General features: G+C 45.0%; 1 protein-coding gene across 28 annotated transcripts in view; it reads left to right on the plus strand.

Moving 5' to 3' along the window:
* Agbl2 (AGBL carboxypeptidase 2) overlaps window positions 1-13,746 on the plus strand; it is a 35,892-nt gene extending 22,146 nt beyond the window's left edge. For 11 of the 28 annotated variants that reach the window (XM_087653565.1, XM_087653564.1, XM_087653566.1 and 8 more), the window contains 8 exon segments: window positions 164-320; window positions 1,159-1,285; window positions 2,732-2,832; window positions 4,250-4,380; window positions 6,245-6,311; window positions 6,896-7,018; window positions 10,030-10,107; window positions 12,869-13,746. In XM_087653565.1, the coding sequence (XP_087509691.1) occupies window positions 164-320; window positions 1,159-1,285; window positions 2,732-2,832; window positions 4,250-4,380; window positions 6,245-6,311; window positions 6,896-7,018; window positions 10,030-10,107; window positions 12,869-13,042 (958 nt within the window). In that variant the 3' untranslated portion in view covers window positions 13,043-13,746. 28 annotated transcript variants of the gene reach the window in all.
* The last annotated feature ends 466 nt before the right edge of the window (window positions 13,747-14,212 follow it).

Below are 14,212 nucleotides of genomic sequence, written 5' to 3' on the forward strand. Positions count from 1 at the left end.
AAGTTCCTAAGCACACCTGTGTGACCAGATGTGAGAAGGGTTGTGATTGGTCAATGTATGAGGATTGCTTTTACTATTGACTGATTCAACGACCATAGATAAGCAAGTGATTTAATCTCTTGAGTCTGGATGTCCACTGCACCCTTTGTCTGTCCCTCAATAGACTTCTGGAAGAAAGAGAGGTCCTCTTGTATTGTGATTTTCATGGGCACAGCCGCAAGAACAACATCTTCCTGTATGGCTGTCATAGCAACAACCGCAAGCACTGGCTTCACGAGCGGGTCTTTCCTTTAATGTTGAGCAAGAATGCGCCAGACAAGGTAAGCCTGCTACAGCCTGTGGGTGAGGACAAGCCGAACTGGGCAGGAAAGGCAAAGGAAGACATCAGACTCCTAGGGAAAAGATTAACACCACAGAGATGGAGAGAGCTCTAGTCAGAGACTGTGGGGGTAAGAAACATAAATCAAAAATCATATTTAGATGACAGGTAGTCGTGGCACACTGCCTTTAATCACAGCATGTGGAAGGCAGATCTCCGTGAGTTCAAGACCAGCCTGATCTACAGAGTAAGTTCCGGGGCAGCTAGGGTCATTACACAGAACAACCCTGTCTCAAGAGCCAAGGGGGGAAAATATATTTGGAGGAAAACCTAGATCTGAAAGTTCATATTTTGTGCCAAAAAATAAATAAATTATAGAGCCAATGGGGAACACACAAATATAATCCCAGTATTTAAACGGTGGAGACCAGAGGGTTGAAAAAAAATTGGGATTTATATGTCAAGAAAAGACTTAGAAAAGCCGGCTAGCACCTGATGGCAAAGCGTGCCAGTGTCCCAGATCCCTGGGGATCCTCATCTGGTAAGATGCTCTGGGGTAGGAGGGAAATGAGGCGGGTCAGCAGAGTCATCTGTTTCTTTGCCTTGGAAGTCCACATTAAATGCCGAGAGGCCTGTTCCCTCCCCGCCCAGGCAACCGCTGAGCCCTCACCTGCTACCGCCTTTTTTATTGCTCAGAATCAGCGCCTTGATGGAATGTGCTTTAGGGAACAACACGTTAGAAGACCCAAGGAAACACTCTAGTTTTCATCCTAAGGACTCTGAGACATCTCGTACTTGCTGGTTTGTATAATTAACAGAGAGTGCGGGTCTCTCTCTAGTTCTCTTTCGACAGCTGTAACTTTAAGGTCCAAAAATGCAAAGAAGGAACAGGAAGAGTCGTGATGTGGCGGATGGGCATCATCAACAGCTACACCATGGAGTCCACCTTTGGCGGGTCCACCCTGGGTAAGAGGGAGGCCGGGCTGGGGAGGCCAGGCTCGGGGAGGCTGGGCTGAGAAGGACTTCCTTGCTGGCCTTCCGTACCCCAGACACGAATGTGGGCTACAGCGCTTCACTGAGCGGCACTCCGTAGTGTTTGCTCAAGGCCTGGGATCGGGAAGGTTAGCTTTGGGCTTCCGCTGCGTTTATTACTCTGTGACCCTGCTCAGTTGCCCAACTGCTTTGAAGCTCGTATTCCCTCCCAGTGATGGCGATGACACCAGACTGTAAATACTGCTCTACTAGGCAGCACCCACCACAAAGTAAAGCCAGAATAATTTTAAAAGAACTTGATATTCCATTATAATGGATAACTATTTTACTGTCAAAGATTCTTCTGAACCAAACCGAAGCTAGGAGAGTTATCAGAATACTCTGTTCTAGAATAAGAGGTGATATTTAACTTTTATTTTTATTCATGTGTATTGCGTATGTCTGTACAGTGTGTGTGTGTGTGTGTGTGTGTGTGTGTGTGTGTGGTGTGATGTTAGTGTGTGCCATGTATATGTATGTGTGTGTGTGTGTGTGTGTGGTGTGATGTTAGTGTGTGCCGTGTGTATGTATGTGTGTGTATGTGTGTGTGCGTATGCCGGTGCACGCAGTTGTGCATGACCCAATGTAGGTACTGGCACCAATCTTGGGTCCTGTGGAAGCACTATTAATGCCGAGCCATCTTCCCCAGCCCTTGGAGGAATGGTATTTTTCTAAAAAGCTGTTCACAGATTAGATTTTCACTTAGCCAATAAGATTTAGGAAATTGGGAAAATGGCTTACGTGTTAAGAGCACTGTTCTTGGAGAGAATCTGGGTTCAATTCCTAGCCCCCTTGTGCTAACAACCATCAGTAATTCCAGTTCCAGGGGATCTGACACCCTCTTCTGACCTCCCAAGTCACCAAATGTTCATGGTGCAGGCATACATGAAAAGTTTATATTCATAAATAAATATGAATATTTTAAAATAAAAGATTTAGGGCTGGAGAGCTAACACTGGCTAAGAATGCTCACCACTCCTGCAGAGGACCTAGATTCAATCCTAACACCGATGTCATTCAATCCTAACACCGATGTCAAGCAGCCCATGACTGCCTCTAACTCCAGCTCGAGGAGTCAATGCATCTGGTCTCCTGGGCACATGTGTTTATGTGCACAGAAACCTACACATAATTAAATTTTTTTATTTTTATATTTATGTATGTGCTGCCTACACCATGTTCATGCACTGCATGCAGAATCCAGCAGGAGGCACCGGCTCCCCTGGAACTGGAGTTTTGGCTGATTGTAAGCTACCTTGTGGGTGCAGGGACCCTACCCTGGATTCTCAGGAAGAGCAACAAATGCTCTTCACTGCTAAGCCATCTCTCCATCTCTAGTTTAAAAAAAATAATTAATAAGAAATGCTGATTTTTTTCCAGGTAGTAAAAGAGATACTCACTTTACCATTGAGGACTTGAAGTCCCTAGGTTATCATGTCTGTGACACTATTCTGGATTTCTGTGATCCTGACCAAACCAAGGTAAAAGTGGAGTTTCAAGAAGTGTTTGTTGTACCACTACTCTGCTGAGTTTCACATGGGACCAGAATCATTCATATATATATATATGTATATATATATATATATATGTATATATATATGTGTATATATATGTGTGTATATATATATGTGTATATATATATATATATATATATATATATATGTGTGTGTGTGTGTGTGTGTGTGTGTATATGTCTTTTAACTACCAGAGAAAACAAAACCCCTAACCTGTGATTGGCTAACAAATGGTAACCCTTGATCATCCACCTAGAGAGACAAGAACATCCTTTGGCACCCTCCCCTAACCTACAGGTTTACTCCTGGCCACAGGGGCCATACTTTCTTTTCTTCTAGTTCAGAAGAACGGCACACACAGCATACTCCCTTTGTAAGACTGATCCTGCCCTCTGCACTGTGCATGCCCTGTGGCTTGCCTAAGTAAGCTGAGGCCTCACTAGTTGTTCTTTCTTTTCTGGATCCCCAATTCTCTCACCCATTTCTCCTTCCCCTTTACTGCAAGCGTGCTCAAGCTTGCCTGTCTTGAACATGAAGGTTTCCTTTGGCCATCTCCTTCCAGTGGCTCTTCCTCAGTCCTTTGCTCAGTTTGGAAGTGTGTGTGCCCACGATGACCCAGCTCTCACGTTCCTGTTCAAGTGTTGGCTTGATGTGCCTGCCCCGCCCTGGACACAAAGCTCGATAAAGAGTGAGAGGGCTGTTTAATCAGCACATCCCCTCCGCTTGTGGTGCTGGAGATTGAACACCAGGCCTCCTCACTCATGTGAGGCAAGACCTCTTCTACTGAGCTATGCCTGTGTCCAAACCGCACTCACTATGGACCAAAGTCAGAACACCACCAGTGGAACTGTTCCTTCTGCCTTAGTTAGGGTTTTATCGCTGTGAAGAGACACCAGAACCAGGGCAACTCTAATAAAGGAAAACATTTACTTGGGGCTGGCTTAGAGGTTGAGGCCATTATGACTATGGTGGGAAGCATAGCAGTGTCCATGCAGAAAGACCTGGTGCTGGAAAAGGAGCTGAGAGCTCTACATCTTGATCTGAAGGCAGCAGGAAGTGAATACCGCACTTCCCCCCAACAAAGCCACACCTCTGAATAGCTCCCAATGAGCCTGTGGCAGCCATTTTCTTTCAAGCCACTACACTTTGTTTGCAACTTAAGAAAATAAATGAGACAATTGCAAAAGTGAGCTACAGAGGAAAGTGGCTAAGTCAGTGCTCATGCATCTGCTTTAAACTAGTTTTACTTTTATAGCCTATGTAAATCACCTGTCCTTAGTAGAAGGAATTGCAGCTTTCCCCAACAGTAAATTAAGTACCTTTCAGTATACAATCCAGGCCGTTTTGAGAATAGCTGATAAAACTGTCTCCCCCTCTACTGCAGTACACTCAGTGTCTACAAGAGCTTAAGGAACTCTTACAACAGGAAATCCACAAAAAGTTGAATAACTTTGGACAAGATATGGATTTAGAAGGAAACTGGAGTGACATTCCTTTGTCTGACATTGAATCCAGGTAACAAACTTCATTTCAAAGAAAATCAGGGATTGGTAATAAATCCTTGATCCCAGTACTTGGGAGACAGCTGTAGGGGGATTGGGAGTTTAAGGAAAGCCTGGTTTACATTTATGTGACACCATGTCCTCTTGTTTATTTATTTTTATCTATCTAATCTATCTATCTATCTATCTATCTATCTATCTATCTATCTATCTATCTATGTATCTGTCATCTGTCTATTTTGAGACAAGGTCTTACTGTATCACCCTGGCTGGTCTGGATCTCATCTGTCTACCTCTGCTGGATTAAAAGCATGTCTGTGCAATTTAAGAGTCTATCCGTGTCCTGAGACCTAGGCCAAGTGTGGTAGCACTCTGGAGGGAGATGTAGGCATATTTCTGTAGGTAAAGGCCAGCCTGATACACATAGTAAGTTCCAGGAAAGCCTGGACAGGAAAGACACCTCTATGTGAACCCAGAACCTCAGAGTTACAAGAGCCTGTGGTGGACTATAAAAACTACCTTCTTCCTTGTCTTCTCCATTGTTCTGGCCCTGACAGTACCTTTGTGGATGACCTGCCTGATTTTAGGATGCAGGAGTGGGTCCAAGTGGAATCTAAGACGCCTGAGAACTCATTACCCTTCCCCTCCTCAGCCCACTGTACCAGCCCCTCTCTATTTGCAGCCTGAAAAACAAAATGTCCTGTGTATGTCAGCTCACTGATACATGGTGCCCAGGAGAACCAATAGCAGAGACAGCCAGACTTTCACTATGCTGACTCAGCAGGAACACTGACCTATTTAGCTAAGAAACAAAAGGAATGGTTTGCCAGCTTCTCTACCAGAAATTCAGATGCCACAAGGCTCTCTGGGGTTCTACCTGTCCACTCCCACAATTGCACATAAAGGCGGACTAGCAATGGTGAGATTGTTCTGTGTGTACACATGATTGACATTTTCTAGAGCATATTACAGCTAATGCCTTGCTATCCATTTGCTAAAGCAGTCCATTATGTATACAGGAACTACAGGCCCTAATGTCCAGCAGCCTTGAGGGCTCCTCCTTGACTGGAGAAGCCTTTGATAGCAGCTTATTGGAAATCAGATGACAGACAACAGGGCTTCCTTCCTGCTCCGATGTGGTGGGACTCCTTGTTGCATAGTGAGGCCCTGAGGAGAGAGAGCAAAATGGGGGGGAAGAGCTGGGCACTGGGAACTGAGCTCGGGTCCCCCAAAAGAGCAGCCAGTACTCTTGATCCCTGAACCATATCTCTAGACCCCTCAAAATTTTCTCTGTGTTATTTCTCTCCCCTTGCCCCCTCCTTTCTTTTTTTGTGTTTGTTTGCTGCTTGGCATTTTTGAGACAGGATCTCACATCGTACACCTGACTGGCCTGGAATTCACTATGTAAACCAGGATGGCCTCCAATTCAGAGAAACCCACTGGCCTCTGCCTCCAGGATGCTGGGATTTAGAGATCCACACCAACACATCCGGCTTGTTTTTTCTCTATTGAGACGGGGTTTCCGGTTGCCATCTTCCCATCTTCCCGCTTCTGTGTTCCAAGTGCTGGTGTTAGAGCTGTGCACCACTACACCTGGCTAACCGTTCTTGAAGTAATTTTTATGGTGTTTAGCCTGCTGATTATTAAGTAAAGATGATAGCATCACCTTTAATACCATCTAAAAGGAAATGAAGGAGAAGCCTCCGTTCTCAGGGAAATCCCATTGCCTAGGACTGCACATTGGCTGTCCCACGGTCCCTCCCACCTCGGCCAGGTCACCTTTGCTTTGTGTACTGATTGTGAACTCCTTAGTACAGAGCCTCTGCCTCTTAATAACAGCTCTTCCCTGTCTCTCTGTGTTCCCCTTTTGGTGCCAGCACGAGCGGCTCGGACAGCTCCCTCTCCGATGGTCCTCCCATTCGTCTTCTGAGCATAGCGGATGAGGTGAGAGAGTGCTGACTCTTGTACACACCGAAACAGCAAACCTTTATACACCACAACACCACGTAATTGGGGAAATGTTCCAACCGCTTCAGGAAACATCGCCATAGTCCCAGGGTGCCATTCAGGAGGAAGGCATTTGTCTACCATGAGTGGCTTCCTGGTTTCAGTCACCAGTGACCCAAAGAGAAAATTGGAATACTGCCCTATCGCAGAGTATTTCACTGTGTCATTTATATGCCTCTTGCTTAATTGCTGTAGTTTCTTTACAGTAACACCAGGCCGAATATTGTAGCCACGTGTCAGTGGTCAGAGTGATTCTGACCTGACTCTGTTATCGTGTCATCTGGTCTTGTGTCATAAATGACGCACATTTGCGCATTGATCCACATCCATGGGACACAGGCATGTTCAGTCAGGGAACAGTCTCTGGAAAAGTGGTTGAGCTATTGGCCCATTCTCCAAACCAACGAGCAAGGCCCACATGACAGGCTACCACACGCGCAGACTGTTACCTGAAGATTGTGCGTGAGGACGGGCGTAACTGCCACCCCTTCTGACCAGTTTCTCTGTGATTTCTGAAACAGCTGCATCAGAAGATGGTGTTAAAGAATCCAAAAAAGAAGAGACTTCAGACTAGAAAACAGCGGAATGAGCAGTACCAGAAGAATTACTTGATGCGGGAGTTAAAGTTAACAGAAAATGCCCCAGTAAGCGGTCCCTGCTGCCTACATCTGCTTCTGCTGCTCATGTTTCATAGACAAAGCAGGAGACAGGGCTAGAGTTTAACCCACACTAGAAGGGGCAGCGGGAAGCAGGGATGCTTTCTATTTTGAGGTCAGAGCACTTCCTCAGGTCCTCGGACGAGTCTGAGAGATTTCAGCCTCAGCCCAGGCACGGCAGAGCCAGCTCATGACTAAAACTGCTTCCACAGGAAAGAGGTAGAGTTGGGGTGTGTTAGTCAGGCTCAGCTAGAGTGGCCGGGCGGTTGAGATGAGGGCCAGGAGGGAGCCCCCTCTCCACCTTGTTTGTAGGTACCGTACCCACCAGTGGCCACCCTGCCCAGACTCTTGCTTTCTAAAGAGAGAATGCTTTCAAGAGTGTTTGACTGGGTAGCTAAGGGATGGATCAACTGAAAAAGTTCTCACTCAATCCTTGTAGGGAAGGGCAAGATTTGCTTCTACTCTGCAAAAGCAGCCCACTTTTTTGAAAAGTCCAGAGAATTCTAGCCCTTCAATAAGGAGAAGTGAAAAGCCGAGGCTCAATGAGGTAGTATTTTTGCTTGACTCTTTGTCACACAGATTCTTTGATTTCTCCAATTAGCACGTCAGTCCCACTAGGTGAAGAGCACAGTGGCCATCATGTCACCTGGAGGTGGAAAAGGATGCTTTGGATTAAAAACTGGAATCTTATATCAAATATTGATGATTTGTGATTTTATATCAAGAACATAAGAAGAGGCTGCTCTTCTTAACCATACAAGCATCCATTCACACACCCACACATTAGCAGACTCTGCCCCATGCCTACCGTACAGCAGGTCCTTTACTGGACACCAAGACGTGCAGAGGTGAACAAGATGCTATCCTTTCCTCAGAAGGTTCAGATGCTGCAGAGAGAGATACACGGAGAGGGGGCACCCAGACAGTTGTCAGTACTTAGAGTCTCAGAGCTGAAGTCCTTGATTCTCACAGGATAGCCACATGACTATAATCCCAGCACTTGGGAAGTAGCAGCAGGGGACCAACACATTCTACCTGAGACCTAGTATCAAATAGGGATGGGGAAAGGGGAGATTTCAGAGAATGAATAGACAGCTCAGTAGTAGGAAACTTGCCTGGTATGTGCAAAGCTCTGAATTCAGTTCTCAGCACTGCTTTAAAAATTGTTTTCTCGGGTTGGGGATTTAGCTCAGTGGTAGAGTGCTTGCCTAGCAAGCGCAAGGCCCTGGGTTCGGTCCCCAGCTCCAAAAAAAAAGAAAAAAAAATTGTTTTCTCAACCAGGCATCGTTACATAGGCCTGTAATACCAGCTCCCGGGAGGGTCTAGGGCAGAAGGACCACAAGTTCAAGGCGGGTCTGGGTAACTTAGAAAGACCCTTCAAACTGTGGAGGAATTGGTCCTGGAAAGATGGCTCAGCAGTAAAGAGCCTGCTGTTCTTGTAGAGGACCTGAGTTCAGTTCCTAGCACCCACACCAGGTGGCTCACAACCATCTATAACTTCAGCTCAAGAGGATCTAATGCCTCTTCTGGTCTCCCATGTCACTTGTGCACACATGATACACACACACACACACACACACACACACACACACATCAAAGATATTTTAAAAAAAGCTTTTTAGAAAGAAAATGTTGAAAAAGGACTAGGATTATTAGCTCAGTTATAGGGTACTTGCCTGCCATGCTCAAAGTCTCAGGTTTAATTCCTAGTAAAACACACACACACACACACACACACACACACACACACAGCAGACTGGATAGAAAATGAACCTTCTTTGTATTGAATGCTATTCTGTTGTTACAGCAATGCAGTAAGCCCAGTGAGTTCCAACTGCACTATTCCAGGGAAAGCCCCTAGGGTACAACTATCTCAGATGAACATTGAAAACTACTATGTCTAAAATAATTGTCAAGAGCACACGCTTTGAAGTCTTCAAATTCCAGCCCCACTCCAGCCCCAAAAACCTGACACTTTTTGAGAGACTAACTCTATGATTGGAAAATTCCATTCCATTATATAATAGCCACTGAAATGCTCAAGGAATAAGTGTTTGGTGTGCAAACTTGCAACCTAAATTTGATTTCCAGAGTCCACAGTAGAAGGAAAAAATAACTCCCAAAAGTTGTTCTCTGACCTCCACACATGTGCCATGGTTATAACTTGCCCACTTACACACACACACACACACACACACACACACACACACACACACACACACACACACTAATAACATATAATAAATTGTTTTATTATGTAAAATTGTCTTCAGGCAAGGCTGGGGAGATGAATCAGTGGGTAGTCTTTACTGTGGGAGCCCAAGGAGCTGATCACGGGTCTCTGGTACTGCATAAAGCCAGGTGTGACAGCACACACTGTAATAGCAGTGCAGGGGGCAGGGACAGGGAGAGCCCAGGGCCTTGTCAACCAGCCAGTCTAGTGAATCGATGACCTCCAGGTTTAGAATGAAACTTCACACCTGGTGTCACTCTGGCCAACACATACTGTCATTCATACACATACACTACACACAGCACATATACAAAATACCTTCAGGGCACATGTATAAGGAGCACATGCGAAACAATAAATTTTATGTTTACACTGGGATCCCATCTCTAAGATAACTTGTTATATATAGGCACATATTCCAAAATCAGAAGGAAAAAAACTCCCTGAAATTCTAAGCATGCCTGAGAACTCTCTGTGGTCTGAATCACTCGATCAGCCACTGAAATACTGAGGTGCTAACGCCTGCAGTCTATGGTGGCTCAGCACTAGGTGGGACACTGAAAAGTACTGGGCATGTGGTGGGCACTGAATAAACACTGGTTCTCCTCTTCTGAGTTGTGACTTGTGTGTGCTCTGCCTTGCCTTTTGTGGTACACTGTTCCCATGAGCCAACACATGTGAACAAAAGTCACAGCACTAATGTGTTTTCAGGATACCCACCGTGTTCACAAAGAGAACTTAGCGAGGATGTATTCGTTTATTTTAGACACAGTTAAGTGGAAGAGAGAAAGGCACCTCCTTGGATGCACCACTGACCAGCCCTAAGACTAAAGAAATAACTCAGGTACTTCCCTCATTTTTGCATACACATGCCAACAGTTAATTTTAGTTACCTTTTCCTTTCTTGTTTTAGTGCGTGTCCGTGCGTGCGTGCGTGCGTGCGCGCGTGCGTGCGTGCGTGTGTGCGTGTGTATTATAGTGCATTTTTGTTTTGTTTAAAACAGGTTCTCAACATATAGCCCCTGCTAGCCTGAAACTCGTTATATAGACCTGGCTGGCCTCGTGGACTTTTGACCATCTTCCTGCCTCTGCCCCCACCCAACTGCTAAAAGTATAGGTGTGTACCGCCACACCCAGCTGAATTAATTTTCTTATATATTGTGTGATTTGGATAAGGGGTGCTGTTGTCCAGTGTTACCTTCTCAGGTTTGTTCTGCCCAGGTGAACGTCTGGGTAATTTGCGCCCTCAGGCTCGAACCACATGGCCACTCTGGGGCACAGCCCCCAAGATAGGACAGGACTAGGAAAGGCTCACACAGAGCTCAAATCTGGATATCAAGAACTTAATGTTAACAAATATCTCTCAGGCTGCCATCATCTCGTAGCTCCATGGCAGTATGTCAGTTGAAACAGTGACCCTGGGTATGTAACGTTGATACAGGGAATGTCACGGTTGGTATGTGTGCCTCATAGCCAGCATTGACAGTGATCACTCAAAACTGAAGTCTATGTTGCTAGGCCCAGAATGCCTGGGCCTAGGTAATTTATAAACAGAAGGTTTTTGTTTAGTTCATGTTTCTGGAGAGCAGATTCCGAGATGGTCCCATGTAGCAAGTGCCTCGTGCTGCATCCTGCCACACTAGAAGAAACAGAGGGCGTGTGCAGAAGAACCAGAAGATGAGCAGCAGCCTCGTTTTCTGCTTTTGTTTGGGTTTGGCTTGGTTGTTTTGTTTTGTTCTTGAGACAGGGTCTCTCTGCATAGCTCTGGCCATCCTGGGACTCACTGTCTGGACCAGGCTGGTGCCTGTCCCTGCCTCCCAAGTGCTCCAAGTGCTAGGACGAAGAGCATGGACCACTATCTCTGGTATAGCAGCCCCACCATATAACAGGTTTTTTTTTCCCAGTAATTAATACAATCCCACAAAGTAGCCCAGCTCTGTTAGAATTAAAATTCTTGAGTGAGCTCAAAAGGTCCTACCTCCCAACACCAACACAGTGAGATTCAGAGGAGATAGGGCCATGTTCAAAGGGTAGTGGTAAGGTTTTTGCTTTTCTAAAAACAATAGAATTAGTGATATTACCTCTCATGCCCATTTGGACTTAGAGACAGCAACACCCAATGAGTTTTCCTTCTAAATAGCCCTGAGTTAGGTGCATGAGGTAGGACACACCTACAATTCTAGCTCACTTGTACTAGTGAGGCCCTGACTCACAAAAGGAGAAAAGTGTGGCTTAGCTTTACGTAGTTCTTTATATAGCCCCGGGTATGCCAGGAGGACATTCCTCATGTTTGTCTGGGTAGAACAAAGTTGGAGAAACACTGCATTTGCTGAGGTAAATTGGGCATACAAGGATCAGTCCTCCCAATGTGAAATCTCTGATGTTTTACAAGTATTTTGCACAGGTTAGTTTTTGTATGGATGCTCTCGTTTCCTGTCCAAGTCTTCAGGAGGACCTGAAGTGTGAGACTTTCACAGACAAACAAGATTGACCAGACATAGATTGCCGTGGAGTAGTACAAAGTGAAGCCCAAGGCTGAGGCAGAAGGATCACAAATGTGGGGCCAGGCAGTGAATCCAAGATCATCTAAAGCTACACAGAAAGACCTTGTTTCAGAGATAATAACAGTGAAAGCTGAGTGCAGGGCACAAGCCTTTAGTGTCAGTCCCCAGGAGATAGACATAGGGGGATCTCTGAGTTCGAGGCCAGCCTGGTCACATAAGGAGTTCCAGGACAGCCAGGGCTATGTAGAGAGACCTTGTCTCAAAAAAAACCAAAAGTAAATAAATAAATAGAAACAAAAAATTATTATGGCATAGAGAGCTGGCTCAGCAGTTAAGACCATTTGTTGGTCTTCCAGAGGACCGGAAGCACCCACATGTAGGCTTGCAGCCATCCATCCCAGGAGATCTGACTCCTTCTGGTGCACGTCCAAATGCACAGTAAAAGCATTCACTTTATTTCTATTTTATTTTATTATAGGTGAAATATTTTATTTCAGATAAAATACAGATCTTATTTTTTTTAGTGAATAAAAACACCAAACTCAAGAAAGTTGCAGCAGAGCAGTAAGTGGTGAGCATGTCTTTCCTCCACATTCAGTCATTAGTCATTGCTCTAAGCCCATAGGTAACAAAATCATATGTGCGACTAAAACACGCCAGCCAGCCTGGAGCGTGAAAGTGAATCCTGTTGATGCCAATGAGCAGGATGGCTGCCAGGCAGACTTCAATCGTTACTCCATCTTCTGGAATTTCCTGTGGAGTCTTTTTCTAGCAGGAACGCAGTTTAGCTACCACAGCATGCCAGATATCAGAGTTGGAAATGTGGGGCAGCCATCTTGACACACTAGGTCTTCCTTCCTTTGTGTAGTGTTGACAGGCAGCATATAGAAAACAGTCCTTCCACTTCCCGCATCAACTGTTGCCCATAGACCTCTACTTTGTGGATTCATCTCTACCCTGAAGTAATGTTGATCATTTTGGTGTTTGGGGAGGAAATGCAAACGTTTCTAACTCTTATCCAGTAAGACCAACGTCAAGCCTAACGATAACTTAGAAATTGCAACAGAAAGTGAATTCAACTCTTTTATCTTGTTTGTGCAGAGTAAGAAGCCAGGCTTTACAGCATCATGCTCTCCAAAGAGAAGCACAAACTCCAGCCTAGGGCCAGCTCCAGATGCGAAGCCAAACTGGCCTAGGACTAGATACCCTGCCTCGAGGAAGGACCATGCTGCCATGGCGGGGTGCCCGTCCTTGCATGTATACACATACCCATAGGCGTGCTTGTGCTGTGGCACACAGGGGCTTCCTCTGACGATTTTGGGTAGTTTCGTTGTTTTGTTTTGTATGAAATGCTGGGGAACAAACATGGGGCACTGAGCGTACTAGGCAAGTGCTTTACCATTGAACTGTGTCTCTAGCTCTTTTGAAAAGGTTGTGGGTCATACACATTTTATAAGGGGGAAATCTACAAATGAAGCGGAAACTCTATTTATGGTGTACTGTGTTTCACACTCACCACCCACGGACCTGCACTCTGGACTTCCACTGGGCACTCTCCTTAGATACGTGTCTTGTTACCTTGTGAATTTGGTAGTTTTTTCCTTAGATGAGATTATATTTTGATGTATAGAAAAGCCTTTATTGAAAGCTGAAGCCTGTACTCATAAAAAGACAGAACACTATATATATACCTCATTTTAACCAATAGATGTTCTCTCTAAAAGTTAGATGCAAATCAGTTTTTAAAAGATTAAGCTGTTTTAAATGTGTTTTGGGAATGTGCCATATGAAAAAGTCTTGTGTGGAAGTTTCCAAATGGTGACTGACCAGTCAGACTGTGGTTATATCAGGCTTGCTCAAAGTAAGGCATTCCTCTACAGAAAAAATTACATGTGTTTCTTAAAATTTAATGTTGTTTATATTATGTTCAACAAGGTTGTGTAAATTTTTAACTCAGTGATTAAAATTCTTTCTCTCGAGTTACTTCTCCTTGATTTTTTTGCTACATAATCTTAAGTTATACACCAGCCATTGGTTTTCCTTGATCCTTCATAAGCACCAAATACGGTTTTCCGGCTACATGTCATGTCAGAATCCAGAGTCCCATGAAAGAAGAGTCGCTCAGATGAATGTGATAGCTCACATTGCAAGGCTAGCACATGGGAGGCAGAAACCATGAGTTGAAGGCCAGTCTGTTCTTCATCCCAAAGTCTAGGCCAGCCAGGGTTACAAAATGAGACCTTGTACATAAGAAGGGGAGGGGATCTACTTCAAACCAGGTATGGTGGCTCACGTGTAACTCCATCACTCCAGCCAGGAGACTTGCTGTGCTCCTGGACTGCATTACTGAGTGAGACTCAACAGACAGGGATCTCCTCTGTTCATGAAAGCCAACTCCTCTTTTTACTTTTCTTTGATCTTGACACATTAGATTGAAAGTTTTCT

Source organism: Rattus norvegicus, chromosome 3, assembly GCF_021556685.1.
Source record: "Rattus norvegicus strain SHRSP/BbbUtx chromosome 3, alternate assembly SHRSP_T2T, whole genome shotgun sequence".
NCBI classification, from domain to species: domain Eukaryota; kingdom Metazoa; phylum Chordata; class Mammalia; order Rodentia; family Muridae; genus Rattus; species Rattus norvegicus.